This window comes from Acanthaster planci, linkage group LG04, assembly GCF_054643075.1.
Source record: "Acanthaster planci isolate LZ-2023a linkage group LG04, COTS_SCS, whole genome shotgun sequence".
Lineage (NCBI taxonomy): Eukaryota > Metazoa > Echinodermata > Asteroidea > Valvatida > Acanthasteridae > Acanthaster > Acanthaster planci.
Window position 1 is genome coordinate 4,061,652 of NC_141780.1, and position 16,009 is coordinate 4,077,660.

The 16,009-nt window shown below is 42.7% G+C and overlaps 1 protein-coding gene and 1 long non-coding RNA gene across 9 annotated transcripts in view; one reads left to right on the plus strand and one right to left on the minus strand.

The window, feature by feature from the left end:
* The window catches only part of LOC110974142 (voltage-dependent L-type calcium channel subunit alpha-1D-like), a 137,575-nt gene that overhangs the window by 60,664 nt on the left and 60,902 nt on the right, over nt 1-16,009 (minus strand). For 6 of the 7 annotated variants that reach the window (XM_087135211.1, XM_087135206.1, XM_087135207.1 and 3 more), the window contains exons 4-7: nt 4,366-4,505; nt 3,718-3,830; nt 1,106-1,264; nt 117-313 (exon numbers count right to left, since the gene is read on the minus strand). In XM_087135211.1, the coding sequence (XP_086991337.1) occupies nt 117-313; nt 1,106-1,264; nt 3,718-3,830; nt 4,366-4,505 (609 nt within the window). Of the gene's footprint in view, nt 1-116; nt 314-1,105; nt 1,265-3,717; nt 3,831-4,365; nt 4,506-16,009 lie in introns of those variants that run through there. The other variant, XM_087135212.1, reaches the window with a different exon arrangement.
* LOC110974146 (uncharacterized) lies at nt 8,562-15,697 on the plus strand. 2 transcript variants are annotated; one of them, XR_002597552.2, is made up of 3 exons: nt 8,562-8,962; nt 9,949-10,126; nt 11,583-15,697. It is a non-coding gene; the product is annotated as an uncharacterized LOC110974146 (long non-coding RNA). The 2 variants fall into 2 exon arrangements; XR_015425089.1 differs by having other exon boundaries at nt 8,562-8,901; nt 11,583-15,696.

The following is a 16,009-nucleotide window of genomic DNA, read 5'->3' on the forward strand; positions in this document are numbered from 1 at the left end:
CTATTGTTTCCACGATCCCGGGCACAATCCATCAAAAAAAAAGTAATACCTGGACGGCCTGATACCAAAAACCATGATCTGTTCAGGAAAGGGCAGACTTTGTTGTCTGTACTCACATTATACAGCACGTCCGTCCAGCCCTCCATGGTGATGCACTGGAACACCGTCAGCATGGCCTGACCGATGTTGTCGAAGTTGGTGATGCCCTCATTGGGACCCTCCCAGTATTCGTCGCAGAAAGCGTCCTCCCGCAGCTCGCTGCAATTGAAGCCCCGGTCCCCACAGGGGTGGGGTTCCTCCTCGACGTGCCTCCCTGAGAGAGGAAGAAGGGGGATGGGGGAGGGACAAGGGATTGGTCACATAAAGCAATCCAGACTTCTGAGGTCCTCAGACATCAGTCCCCAGTCTAAGTCCCCAGTTACATGTACAGTTATTTTTTTGTAATACAAGTGTTCCGGAGGTCACAGGCTCGCATCCCATTCCAGTCAATCTCTCAGATCACCTTTATCAATTTTAAAAAATTATAATATGTCCACATTTCTGTTCCATGCCACAAGTCATTCCAATTTCAATGACAGGAACTTGGCACAGATATCCCTCATGTAGCTTTGGACATTTTCAAGAGGAGTGTGCAGCTTCAGATGAAGTTAATGATGGAGGAATGCCGAGATTTTGGTTTAAAAAAAAAAGGCTTCAGAATCAATGCATGCAGTGTTCGTCACGGACAGGAGTGCTGCGTGAAGATTACTGTCCACCAGACACAGATGGTCTTCAGAATTACTGGAAATTAAAGGAAGGGGCTATTCCAGAACCAAATTTCTTGAGGGAGGGGGGGACAAAATTGTTTTTGGGGGTCCCAAAATTTGGAATTCTTTTCTTCAACCTTTGATGGTCTTTCTGAGGGGTGATGAGAAAGTGCGATTGGGAGGAAGGGACGTAAAGTAGTCCCCTAAAATTGCTTATTTCTCTTTTCTTTTTCAAACAAAGAACATCAACAACATTTGCTCTAGGTGGACATTGCCCCTATTGACCCATCTCCCCCCTCTAGATTTACCAAGACAATTTAAAAAAAAGAGTAACAAGTGACAAAAGTCGTAACACTTACGCACACCATCTTCCACTATCCAACAGGTTCGGTGCAATTTGCCAATGAACAACTCTAGTCCAATCACAGCATAGATAAGGATAACAAAGATTACTAGGAGAGCTATGTGCAGCAGTGGCACCATGGCACGAACAATGGAGTTCAGGACCACCTGTAAACCTGGGAGGACAATTGATAATAATTGTAGTGCTTTTGCATTTATCACGTTAGAGCGCTGAATAATTATTACCCCATTCATCGGGCAAGACCGGTGGCAAGACATTAATATCAGTGCCCCAGTTGTCTCTGCACTTGCATGCATCGTCTGATGCACCTGGGTGCAGAGAGGCAAGTCGGGGTAAAACATGTTGGCAGCTGCTGGATTTGAACCTCTGACCTTTGATCAGGAGTTACTACACCTCATACATGCGTTCGGGAGATGTCATCCCGGTGAGTATCCACCCCGTTTTTTTCTGGTAACACCCATAAGTTCCCTCTAGAACCCGCCTCATGGACAAGTACAGTGTGGCAAGCAATCTTTATGGAACCACTCTATTTTTGTAGTCTCGTAACTACTGCAGCAAAGACACATAATAATGTGCTGGCACCAGACTATTTCAACCCTGTTGCCAAGTTTGACACAGCGAACTTTGCATGCAGCTCTGAAACAACAATGGTGTCTACGATTAGGTTACTAAATTTCAACCATTTTATGAGTTGAATATTTATGAGGTATAGTAGAACAAATACGGCATGGTTTTTTTCTGGAAAGTAGTGAGAATTACTGGTCCCGAGGTACAGGTCAGCTTGACTACCTCCCAATGCCAAGAATGACCACACACTGAAATCTCAGAGGCAGAGGGCGGGCCACTGCCTGGTTATCTCCAGCAATGGCTCACAGTGACGACCAATGGTTGTGACAGTGGCTCGTGATAGCTGGCAATGGCTGACAGCAGTCCAGACATTGTTAGCCATGCCTTACACTGTGGCAGCTCAAAATGGCTCAAACAGCACGTTCCCACTTAAATTGGGAAAAGGGGGATCTTGATCCAGCGTTTTGGTGTGATCGTTATCTTACTGCGACGAAACCGCAAGTCACGTTCCCACTAGCGCTTGATCCTCCTTTTCAGACGGAAATGTCGAGCCCGAAAGGTCACTGAGTTCGGAATTGCGCATGTGCTAGCTTGCTGAGTGCGCACTCTGTGGCAGTGTGGCGTGCTGGGGCAGCATGCCTGTGACCCTGTGGTGTTTTGGGCGCGGAGTTCTACTGACGTGACGACCTTGAATCGGACCGGATGTTTAGCCTGATATGTTGTCTCTTCAAACTTTGCTTCCGTTTTTGATGCTCTGTCACACACAGTGGGCTATACGCTAACACGGAATTAGTTTTTGATGGAAAGCAAGTGAAATTACACCAATGAAAAAGGTTAAGAAACGGACAAATGTGCAACGAAAATTGTGAAAGGGCAAGGTACACATCGCGGCATGCATGCATTGTGCATGCGTGGTGACACATTTTGCTAGCCCGCAGTTCAGCAGTTGTTGATTGTGAATGCTGTGCACGTTAAAAATTTCACATGAGCTACATGCCAAAAAACGTATTTCTTTGTTCATCAGACTGCAAAAGTTTCATGCCACTCGTGCACGGACGGATGTTGACAGGTCAAATTGCTGGATCAGATCCACCTTTTGCGTTCCCATCTGATCGTGATCCGCCAATTGCAGGATCTGATCCACCAATTGGGGGATCTGATCCGGCAATTTGGCAAAAGGTGAATCAGATCCCCCAATTGGTGGATCAAGTGGGAACGGGCTGAAAGTGGCTACGGCTCATTATCCATTTCCACAGATAGTGGCTCTGTGAGTATCTCGTAAACTGCTTTCTCATGCACAGCCTCATAGTGGTTCACAGAGGCTAGCAATAGCTAAGAACACGCAGTTCCCACACAACAGCAAACCCATCAGAGTAGTCTGTGAGTAAGCATTAACACCGTACTCTATGTCATGGCTACTAGGCACTGCCTTTTAACAATAATTAATGACTCTCGGCCTGTGGCTCAAGTTCATCTGCTTCCTTACAAGTTGCAAGTCGAATCTGAACCCTGCCCTTGAATAGGGTCCTCAGGAAAGCCACTTGACTTCCACTCAACATCACTCTCTACTCAGAGGTATGAGGGCAAGTGTGTGGGTACAAGGAGGCCTACTATCCAAGGGGAACACAAATATTTCCAGCTATCTGATGCCAAGAAATTGGCATTTCAAAATAACCAGATCCTCTTTCCTTTTCTATCATGGTTTGTGCGTTTAGTCTGCAGGCTTGGGGCTAAATTCTTGGACTCTCCCTTCAAAGAAGCAATGCTCAGTAAGAAGAAATTTGTATCTCGGAGTCCAATTACCCTTAAGGATAGAAGATCTTTTTTCCTCTTTTTACGAGTGCCATCAGCAGTAAAGAGCCCATCTATATGCCCATCTATCTGAATTTCTGCAAGGGAAGGAATAATTCTTTCATAAAATGGATTTAACAAGCGGAGGGTCGTTGTTGTGTTGATGACTAACCCTAGGGCCGTGTCCCCAAGGGTAAAGAGCGGTCTTTAAAACAAGACAGAAAAAAAACGAAGGGCTCAAATACTTACTAGGCACCCCTGAGACCAGCCGGAGTGGTCGTAAGACGCGGAAGGCCCGTAGCGCTTTCACATCAAAGCCTGCTATCTGCTGGGCGGTGTGGGAAAGTATTGTGCTGACTACCCTGTTATGGTCGGGGACAGGTAATAAGGGGAACATTACAATTTGACTCAACGCAACATGGCACATGCACAAGCCAATTCTTCCGGTTGAAGACGACTTCGTTAGCGGTTAAGAGCAGAAGGAAAGACGTTAAGTAGAAAGACGGAAATCACTCGGGAGGTGTTTTTGGTTCTCTTTGTTCCATGTTTCCTCATACAGTGTTTTGTTCATGATTTTTAGTTTCAGCCTTGCATTAGGGCGTTGACCAGAAGCCAACATGATTTAAATACCATTAACCCCATGTGCTTGCTTTTGTGATCAAAAGGCCACAAAATCAGTGTCAAAAGCATCTCAGGAACACTTCTTCTTCCAGTGACAATTTATCTGTAAAAAAGTACCTAACTTCAGTCAACCGTATGCAGTTACTAGTATACTAGCCACCATACGGAGATATTAAATGCGAATGGTGCCCTCAGTGGGTCATGTACTGATAGCCAATAGCATTCAAAGGATGTCAGGATGGCAGAAGTCTAGGTTCCTGACCTACATGTACTCACCCAATAATTACTATAATAAAGTCTAGGAAGTTCCAGGCATTTCTTAGATACGCCCCTGAGTGAAAGAGGAACCCCATGGCAACAATCTTCAGCATGGCTTCTAACGTGAAGATGAACAGGAAGATATACTCCACATTTTCCTGAAATGAAAGACACACAAAGATTGCCATAAATTAGTGTTTCGCAACAAACAAGACACAATGACACCGACAAAACAACCTACTTACTGTGCACGGATATTGTGAACTATTGTCTTCGTAGGAAAAGAACATTATTTACAAAATATGAAATAAATTTGACGGAGCAACAAAGCGTGCTTATTTCAGGGATTTTTTCACAGCGTTTGACTTCATCCCAAAATGTTTTGAAGAGCACCGAGACTGACGTTTAGAGGTGCCAGGTTCTGTCTCCCGTTCATACAAGTCAAAATATCATCTTAGAGAACAATCCTAATTCACAACAAACAGATTTTCTTGCAAAGCAACTCAAGAAGACATCAGGGACCAGACTACAAAATAGTTTGATCTACAATAGGTCAAGAATTGCCAGGGTGATGCGACCATGCAATACAACTAGACATATGTAAGTCTACAGAATGCCGGTAATAGGCACAAAACCACAGAAATGAAGACGATCCGCCTCAAGCAGAAGCACCCCCTCTATAGTTGAAAAGAGCCACACTGGTTGGGAGTGTTCAATTGCAACCATGACGCAAGCATTTCCTAGTTTGTGCGTGAACCGGTGAAGTTTAATTCCAATCAAAGGAGCCTCCACTGCTCAGAAAAATGCCCTCTCTCGGTCCAGCCCAAGGCCCACGGGCAATCAGCCGAATTGAACGTATCTGCGAGTATGCTTAATGCTTGAATTTGTCTGAGTTGCATGCAGCCTTCCCTTAAAATTGATCCAATATCAGTTATTTGACAGCTTCAAAGACAATGCCAAAAATATCTATGATGAGAGAAAAGAAACAAATGCGCCAAAAAATTAAATATCCAATACATTTTCAACACATTTCAAGGACAGAAATATCCAACCGTACATAAAAAGCCTCAACCTGAACAAAATTTTCCTGTGGTTACAAACCGCCTGATTCTAACGTCTCTCCAAAAGGAGCAGACTCACCACCGCTATGACATTTTCTTCAAGTTATTCATCTCTGATTTTACAATTTCTTTTCCCATCCCCGGACCAGGATGCAGCATTTTTTCCTTTAATATTTTGAATATCATTGTTGTAGTTGGGATGTCCTAACATCAACTCTTGGCCCAAACAATGGTCAGTGACAGTGGCTATAAATGACACCACTAGCTCAACGTAACCAAGTTCACTCAGAATACAAGGAAACTTGTTTAATAAGCCATTAAGCTGATAAATTAATACAATTTTTCTCTGGTTAGTAAATATTTGCAGGTGCTTCTGTATATTCTTTGGACACTTCCTCTGACTTGCTGCAGTCTTAATTTCGCAGAGGGAGATCAGAAGGAAGATCATACCCTCCACTGGCTGTGTTTATGAATCTGAAGTCTTCACCGTCGTCGACCATACACTAGCCATTTTGAAAGGGCAGGGTGACTTGCTTTTTTGTTTTTGGCAATTAGAGCTGTATCAAGTGCGGCTAGTCTGGTATGTCGGGTCAGCTTCCACACGGCCAAATCTCACAAGCCATCAATTTAATCAATCAAGGTCCTGGGGAAGAGGGGGGAGGAGAGAGAGAAATAGGGGGAGGTAATACTAGGGCATGGTCAGGGAACTAGACCAACCGAGCGTGCCACAACTCAAACCGCACCATACCCTTTGCCTCACCTCCCTGCATCAAATTAAACCATCACCTGCCAGAACGCACGGCCAACCGTGCTCACATCTTGATTAGCCGCAATGGGCTTGTAGGCCCATCTTATATGACATACCCCGCCGAAGAAAAAGATAAAGTGTACGAATCTGTCAGCTAAGTTCCAGGCACTTAAAATCAATCAGCTCGATAAATGGTGGCATTGTCGGTGGCAAATTTGACTGAACCAGCAAGAGACAGGCCAACCATGAATCAGCCTACCAGTCCATTTGGTGATTAAAAATGCCACTAACCAGCTCACACTATAAAAAATCAATCACAGAAAAAGGTGGAGTTTAAAAGTAGGATACTCAAGTTACATGGAACAATACATTTACATTGGGAACTCACCAAACATAACAATCACTGCATTTTCTGAAAGACATAGATGACGGATTGAAATCTACTATTTTAAGAGAATGGTACAATGTTAGTATATTGATTATTATGCTTATTATCATAAAAATAAAGATATCAAACAGTATTGAAAATGTGCAACAGGTAAGATTTTGTAAAATTCCTTGCTTGCTAAAAAAAATGGCGGGGGGGGAAGGGGAAAAACAAGTTATTTGGCGGAGATTGGTGCTTATGTTTGTTGTCTGATGTGTACAGAGGGTAGCAGGCTGCTTGTGTCCCTGAGCTGGGTTATTTGCAGCATTTGCATTTCCTTCCCCTACCCAGAAGCAGGGGAGGTACCAGACTCAAAAACAACTACAGCCGAACCAGAAAGAATATGAAATGTAAAAGAATTATAAAAATAGCCGGATATCTCGGTGTGAGCCTTCTAGGAAAACCCCAAGGCAGAAGTATATTTTGGTGAGAAGGTAAACTTCATTGAAGCAAGTTGATTCTGGACCAGAAAGGCCGGGAAAATCTGAGCAAGCTTGATGCCATGAGACGTTTGCACTGAAATTAGATCGAGTTGAAATGTGCTCAACTGTTGCAAATTCGCAAAAGTTGAATATTTGATTTGACATCACATGAATTGCACATGTGTTTGCTTTTGCAACAAGCATGAATCGTGATGCTGCAAGATCCAAACAATCTCTGCCATGGATACGAACCAGATCCTGTCACTTTGTGGTCAAGGAAACTGCATAACCATGGCGGATGCATTCCAGGAACAGTTCTCAGCCTTACATTATGTACGCACTTCAACCCTGCACTGTAAAAAAAGCAACAGTACCATTTCTCGGTACTTTTATGATCATCATTCTAGTGTCCTAACAAGCCACAAACTGTGGATTCCAAGGCCTCAAGCATTTTTCCTGCTCCTGCTAATGACCTCACAACGGTCAGCAACAAGCGTAAAAGGACCATTAACAGACCATCCTTCAGAACGGATGCAGACTGACAACGCCATCTATCAACAACTGTTGCCCGGAGTACAGACCCTGCACCTCACGGTCCCGTGATGCAGCCCGAGGTACAAGTGCGGCAGTGTTCACGACTTTACACCTGCTTGCGGCAAAGCGGTAAAACAAACGGCATGAGACCGACAGTTGCCAGTGCCCACCTTTCGGCAATACAGCAACTGCTATGAGATTACCACTTACAGGGACTTGATACCCTTATCTACTGGCGGTGGTGTGACAATATGATCACGGCAATCATGCAACGATAACGTGCATAAGTCACTTCCATAATTTTTTACCAGGAGAAAGAGCAGACAGACTATCAAACATCAATACCAATTTAGGCTTGGAGCAATTACTTTATATGCTGGCAATCTTCACCCACGATCCGACACCGGATATCTGTCTATCCTTTACCCCTGACAGAGGATGCCATGTTTATAACACTTGCAAATCAGAATCTGACAGTGAATATGCGTATGCCAGCTTTGAGACTGTGAATCCAAACTATACTCAAAGACAGTAAATAGACTGGGCTGAACATGAATTGTGGGACTGCAAATAGCCACAGGAGAAATGGCAAACCCGACACTGCAAATTACTGTCACATTGAAAGTGAACCTTTCACTATGACACTTTTGCAAAATGCAATCAAATGGAAGAATTCTAAAGAAAAAAAAATAAGTGTACTGGTAGCTGCAATGAAGTTTTCTTAGAACCAAATTTTCAGCAACTTTGTTCTCGTCACCAATATATGAAAACTTGTTACATTTCTATGGTTAAATGCATTGAAAAGTGCACTTTTTTAACATCCATATTTAGTAATGCTTTCCAGGACAACCGACGGTGCACTTTCTAAGATGTTATCCAGGGGAGGCATAATAGCTCAGTACATAGGTATTTCTGTTCAAATTGTGAACCCAGAATATTTACAAACTGATAATAATTCTGAGCAAGGGATAGATACGTGCTTACCGCTATGCACATGACCAACCATGCACCAGCAAAGAAGAAAAAAGTTAGTCCTGAAAATCTGCAAGTCAGGTTGACTGAGACACAAAGGTGGTGAATTTTGGAGGTTTGTATTTAAAACCAAGTGCAGGTACCCTTTAAGAACTTGTGCAAGTCCGTGTTAAAAGAAGCATTCTGTGAAGCACACAAGGCTCTCCACACACTGTGGAACAGGCACTAGTCAGGTGAAATTGAAGCAGGATTTGCAAAGCAGGATTTCACTTTATGCCTGGGATGAACTTGTCAAATCCTGTCAATGCAACACTCGCAACACGCCCAACACGCCAGAGAGAGAGAGACGTATTAAAGCCAGGCATGTTCTCAGCTTGACCAAACTGTAAGGTACTGTGCACCACTACAGTCAATCTACATCTAGCATCTGCCATGCATACAATCACCTCTGGTAGGCATACGTGTAAATGTAGTCAGGGTACTATCTCTGAAACGTATACAAATGCGATATCTGTTCTACAGTGAAAACGAGGTTGAGTGGTATCAAATTCTTATGCCATTGAAAAATCTTGATAGAGGGCAAATAATTTTTGTAAGTGCAAGGAAGATATAGTGCCAGTATGTCTGAAATCTGACCAGTTCTGCAAAATGAAACTTTGGGACACCTTTCCTTGTTAGTTTTTCATGTTTAAAGTAAAGAACATATTCAGTTCTTCACTGGCCTTTTACTCATTTTGACGTACTGAAGAAAGTGACCATTGTGTGCTTGAACATATTGACTGTCCAGTCTCCTATTAAATGAACAAGTATATGAACCTGTCACTGCACTTACAGCCTGTAGCTCATCAAATAAAGTTGTTTTCCTAAGTTTTTTTGTTAGAATAGACCATCTTTGGGGAATTTTGGAGTGCTCTTTAGTCAGGCTACTTTGCAAAACAGAATTCAATTTTCTGAAATTTTTCTTTTACAATCGCTAATCTTATAACAAAAAAAATCAGGCCGAGGTGTCTTAGCAATCCACACAGTAGGTACATTTCCCATTTGATAAATGCTCCCAATTTCAATTGATCATCCAGAAATCAAGACAGTATTTTTCCCAAATTCAATTGATCTGTGTTTTTTTTCCATCATTGCAAATTTTGCTTCAACTAATGAAAATTTCAATGTTCGTGTCTACCCTCAACTTAAGAAGCCCGCACTCAGCAGTCACCTTGCTGACAAATCTCTCCAAGCCGTCAAATAATTGATTCAGATGTCGCCTTCCGACATTCAGAATCCGGATTTGGGGAAATGTGACCTCGATCGTTATTCCCTCTTTCATCGCAAGAACTGATTCCCTGAAGGTGTAGAAGGGAGTTACAGTTCCACAACAAAAATCAAATTCAAATACATTCAAATCAAATGCAGTTATTTTTTTCTTCCCTTCTTTTTTCTTAGTTTGCAATAGAGGAAGGGGCACACAGCAAGCACGTGCCAGTCTCCACAAACCTGAGCAAAAGGAGTGCACACACCCCTCAGTTTGAGTGCACGGTTAAAACAGTAACAACTGCAGTGTTGACATTGAGGAAAATGTCATGTCATGTCTGGGCTACCCAGCAAGGCCGTTTGAGCTAAAGTGAGTTCTTTCAGTGGTCCAATGTTCAAATCCCAAAACTGTCAATTCTTTTTGTTCAAGCAAACAACACAAAATATACATGCAGAGACGCATTTTATTTCACATCAATGAAATAGTACAATGTTCCTGTAACAAACACTCCAAGAACCCTTTTAAAATTTATCAATGAGAACACTATAAAAAAAAAAAAACACTCCCATATGTCCTCACCAATATAACGCACAAAACTAGAGGGGGTTGACACGACCCGTATATTGATCTCCTGAAAAGATGCCCCGGCCAGCACCGGGAAATCCCATCAATTTAGGAACGCACTCAACATCAGAAATCAATGACTCCGAAAAACAAATGCAACAAACCCGTGAAAACGCCTACACACCTCATGCCGCAGATGGCTTTTAAATGGTGAACAAAGAGACATCTATTTTCACGTTTTATTTTTAGACGAGGAGAGGGGGGAGAGAATGAAACAGGCTCTAATCCGATTTGGATGGAGGGACGGCTGCCAAGGCTTCGAGAAATGGGGTGGATGCCGGTGATTGATCAAAGACCAAGAGTGGCCTCACAGGCAAAGGGTTTAATTAATCTTGCCAGGAGTATCCGAGAGCAAGCTCTCTCATCTGACGGAATGCAAAACGGACAAGTTCGCCTGCACTTTGGTCACGAGCTCAGCACTAGTGCTGACCGTTGATGCAGTTGGGCATGTTCCCAGTTGATCCCATTTTTAAAAAATTTATGTAATGAAAGTCCAGGTAATGGTGCTGGGTACACACGCGTACATCAGTGATATGCTACACTTCGACACAAGAGGGGACTAGACGTGTCATTCTACCTAGTTCACACTAAACGTATCTCAGCAGTCTGCACTCTGTGTGGAACTATCAGTGGAGACATCTACAATGAAATTATGGAATAGTGATGTTGGTAAACATATGTGCCATTCCGTCTCCACCTTGTTTTTCCGATCCACAAAACAGAATTCAAGCAAATAAAAAACTCTGGCCCCCTTTTCTCTCTTTCGCAAATATTCAAATATTTAGTTTCCTGATGGCCTGAGGGAGGATTTAGCATTTTAGATACGTTTAGTGTGTCTATTCCTGTCTCTTCAATTTTTTTTTAAAGACATTTCCCAACCTGAGTGGCTGGATGGAGTGGTAGAAATCAATCCCAAATAAATTATGCTCCAATCGTAAACTCAAACCACGGCATCAATAAACAAAGTCTGCTGTGGGTTTCCAGTAACTGTAATCATGACATTTATGGGCAGTCAGTAACTGCCGCACCATGATTTCCCATTCATGACCAAGCCTGTGGTTCAATTTAATGAAACCTCTCATTTCCCACACCGGTCTGCCCAGTGACATGAAGTACCAAATCGCTCGCTATTGTGACTGATAATCTCCTGTTCTCAGATGTCACTGTTTGGTTTTCATCCTTTGCTCCCCCCCCCAACCAGGTTTTGAGCCGAGGTATCTGGATGAAATTCCTCGGCACACTGGACCCAATCAATTCCGAGAAATGCGCATCACGGCTAATCAGCTTCGAGCAGTGCATCTTCCCAAGATGAATCTCTCCCTGCTTCATGGAGTCACATTCCTCAGGTCAGCGACTCCTCACCAGCGCTTCCGGAAGAGGTCGTCATTCGACCGACCCACATCTACAGTTCCAAAGATCGACATATACATGTATCTGGACATTAAACTGAAACCTCTTGGCAACTGGATGGCAAGGAGTAACGGGGAAATTCCAAAGCACAAAATCAGATGTGCTCGTGTCCAAAACTAACCATAATGTACCAACTGCCGCCACTGTAGGCTGTATTCATGTGTAGCCAGGGTGATCCATTGATCAATAGCAAAACAGAATATGCATACATGTACGTGCTTATGCGGGTAATTCCAGAAATTATGGGTCCAAAAGTGTGCCATTTTCGTGTCCCTGTTACATCCGACCTTTGTCATTTGACATGGAAATACATGTCCCACCGGAATTGTTTTGTTTTCAAACTATTACTATTTGTATGGCTAGTAATTTGCATTAATCCATCACTCTTGGAAATTAGAAAATGTGTTCTGAACTTACAAAAATCGTATGTCAGATGTGACAGGGACATGAACAAAATGAACCCCTAATTTCTGGAATTACCAATGTTTAAACAAATAAATGTCTAGATGTTACTACAGTGTATAGTCATGGGAAATTAATTCGTGATTTCACCATAATTCATCCAAAGGTTTGTGACCATTTTACATCTATCCAAACTGTATAACTGGATGCTTGTACCAGACTTGCTTGCAGAAGAATGAATGTGACGTCGGCTCACCCACAATGTTGGATTTTGGAGAACTCTAATTGATTCTCAGCCAGAACACGGAGCTATTAAACACAAGGAGTCAGCACATACAGAGATCAAAAGGGTCAAGGATGGCCACCGCCAGCACTGCACGTGCTGCAAGGACAAAACAAATTCTGTGCCGCTTGCGGGCTACAAGGAATGCTCTGAGTTGCATTTGCAAAGGATCGTGGGTATCGAGCATGCGTGTCCGTAACACTTCCGCATGTTCAACATGGCCGCCTTGAGATGGAAACCATCGTCATCGGAGACTTAAATATCGATAATTTTAGTGATTGTTGTGATTTTCCAATGACAACGAAAGTTTGGTTACGTCTTTACATCCCCAAAATATCTTTCTTAACAATGAACAGAATTCCTAATACAAATTCTCCGAAAAATGCGCACAAGAAAACTGAGAGAATGTAGCTGGTCCAGAGATAAACAAAGAAACACGCAAAAACATGGGAAGATTCGTTGTCCTTTCTGTCATTGTCCACAACTGTCTCGGCATGAAACCTCACCACGTTGTCAAATGCATTCCTGCGGCATGTTTCCACCTTCTTTTAACCGTAGGAACCACTAGGATTGCGACTTATGATATAAATATTGCAGTTCATATTTGGGGTATTTGTTCTCTACGGCCGGAACCGCAAAATGGCATAACAGGCTTTAAAAATGTCCGAATTTTGCCAAATAACCACCGCTGATTTGGAATTTTCGAGCGCATCTACGGGGAGATCACTCGCTTACTCCTGAGGACTACTGAACAGAACTGCGCATCTTCTTTTCCACCATTTATTTACACCAGTACGCCGCAGCAAAACATGGCGAGTCTGTGGGTTACCAGCCTCCTGGCAGTGGTGATCACTGTGTACAAAGAATTTCTAGGGTATTCAACACTGGAGCTGGAGACCGACAGGAGCAGTTAATCGGATTACGTTCTGTAGGGACTTCGTTCTAACTCCTTGTGTCTGATAGCTCCATGGCCAGAATACCCGAAAGTTTTAGAGTAAAAGTGACTGACAAATTTTTTCCACAGGTTGTTTAAATTTGGCAACTCCAGCAATGACAAGCCACAGTCTCAGACAAAAATTCTGATTCAGACATGGACCTGTTGAGTGGACAATTTTCTACTGGCAGAGCCTCTGTCCATTTTACAAAGACTGTGAGCAGTCGCTGAGCACACTTTTGTTCTGAGACAAAATATGTAGGGCAAATTTCTGCTGGTATTACCTGCTAAGCTGATTTTTTTTTTTTTTTTGGCTTGGCAAAATTTCAGTGTTCTGTGGCTCTTTCTAATTGGACAAAGGTCAGCCCAATCTTCTGTTTCAGCTTCCATCACTGTTCCACAAAACTGTTCAGGCAGAGCCACAAATTCTACCCTGCATTTTGCCCCAAAGAGTACATCTTTAAAAGGTAACGTCAATGGCAATGCTCCAGCAACAGCATCCTCTCTGTCAATTTGATTCCTTCCACAGGCTTTTTGGCCGCCGCTTTTTACCCCATTTCTGAATCGGACCCAGAGAGACGTGTCTAAACTCAGACACTCTCTTCATTAAAGCTCCTGATTACACTGGAGTGAACAGATTCCGGAAACGACTTCCGCTTTGGTTAAAATAAGGCCTCTTACAATCAAATTATGCCTCACTTAAAATCCTCTCCCTGGTGGCACTGGAATTGTGCATTATCGGGGAAAAGATTGATCAATTCCTGGCGGGCAGAATCAACATCTCATTATTAAAAACACAGAGACAAAATGGGCAGTGGTCCATTCATATACCAGTGTATTCAAATAAAATTTATCCATGATTTTCCGATGAAATGTAACAAACAGTAAAGAAAAAAAACCATTTCACATAAGGAATTTGACGACTTGGTCCCACGCAATGGTCCAAGTTTTTTGGATTCAATGTCCCCCGCAAAGGAAAATTCTGTGCATCAGATCTATTCCAGATCTTTTCTCATGTTTTCCGCTTAATATTCCATGGTGTTTGGTCCCACGCAATGGTCCAAGTTTTTTTTATTCAATGTCCCCCGCAAAAGAAAATTCTGTGCATCAGATCTATTCCAGATCTTTTCTCATGTTTTCTGCTGAATATTCCATGGCGTTTGACCAGTAGTCTACAGATACATGTATATATGCTGGCAATGTGTACTTAATACCCCCCTACAGGATACAACAACTGCATGCCGATATGCACTGCACTTTAGCTTATATGTAATCCGGTTCGTAAGTGTGACATCACTTCAGTTTAAACCACGCCCACTGCACATGCACTGCACATAGAGTTACATGCATTGATCGCCGTTTACACGGAACCATGGAACCGGAAGTTAATGCGCAACTTCAGCGATCGTCCCATAGAAGACTGCAAATCATGCACGTCCGCCTTTGTGACAACGTCACTTATGAACTGGATAGGTCTTAGAAATTGTGAGCATAAAAGACCGTGGTGATAATAATCATGCTATCATTGTTGTCAGCTTTGAGCAAAACCTCCAGAAACAAGTGTGTTACCTTGCAAGTTGTCCATTTTTCTGTTCATTTGTCTGCGTACAGTCAAACATTTCTCATTTTATGCTATCGTAAGTCCTGTCCTAATATAGAGCTTGTACTAGTACATGTATAAATAACTGCATTATAAGTTCCAACATTTATGATAACACCACCACATCTGTACTGATGTACTGATGCTGATGTACTGATGCTGATATTGTGTGGAAATAAAATAACGTTTCAAATTGAAACGGATATTGTTCCACTTCTGTTTCAAAACATCTGGAGATGTAAAAACATGACGACAAACACACTCGCTGACTGAGGTTAGGGAAAAATTGACATCACATATTATGTCGATGTGTGTTTGCCATGAAATCCTCATCTTCAAGTTTACATGCATCTCCAGCGTCCTCCGCACAGTCTTCACTGAGATTCATTCGCAATGTCTGCACGGTGACATTAAATGACTCATGTTAACATGTCACATTAACCGTCCAGGGAGAAGCATCTTGGCCTGTGGATTAATGATTACAATCGCGTACTGACAAGTCCCGGCAAATGTTTGGAAGGAAACGGAGCTTGTAAGTTTAGGGTTGTGTGTCACCCACCAGACGTGAAGACGGTTGGAATGCCAGGCATTTCTGAATGCTGGGGGGGGAGGTGCACGCGTAGACAAGGGTTGAGCACACAGACGTGGGATGCGGTTTGATGATGTTGATTACAATATGGGCAGGCCGGGGACAATAAATAGACATTTAGCACGTCGGGGACGTGAAACGCGTGTCGTAAAATATTCAGAAGTGGGTGGAAGGAGAGGGGAGGAAGAAGGATAAGGCATTAATGATCAAGGTATCGGGAAGGTAAATTCTTGAGGATGCAAAAAGGGCACCATGTCCAATTTTTGACAGGTGACTTGTCTGGAAAGTATTTCCTGGAAAGTTACTCCAACCCTTTTTGAAAATTACTTTTTTCATAAATGGACAAATGGAAGTTTTCTTTTTCTTTTTAGAATTTGGAACTCAACATTTTTGTTTCCACACATAACTAT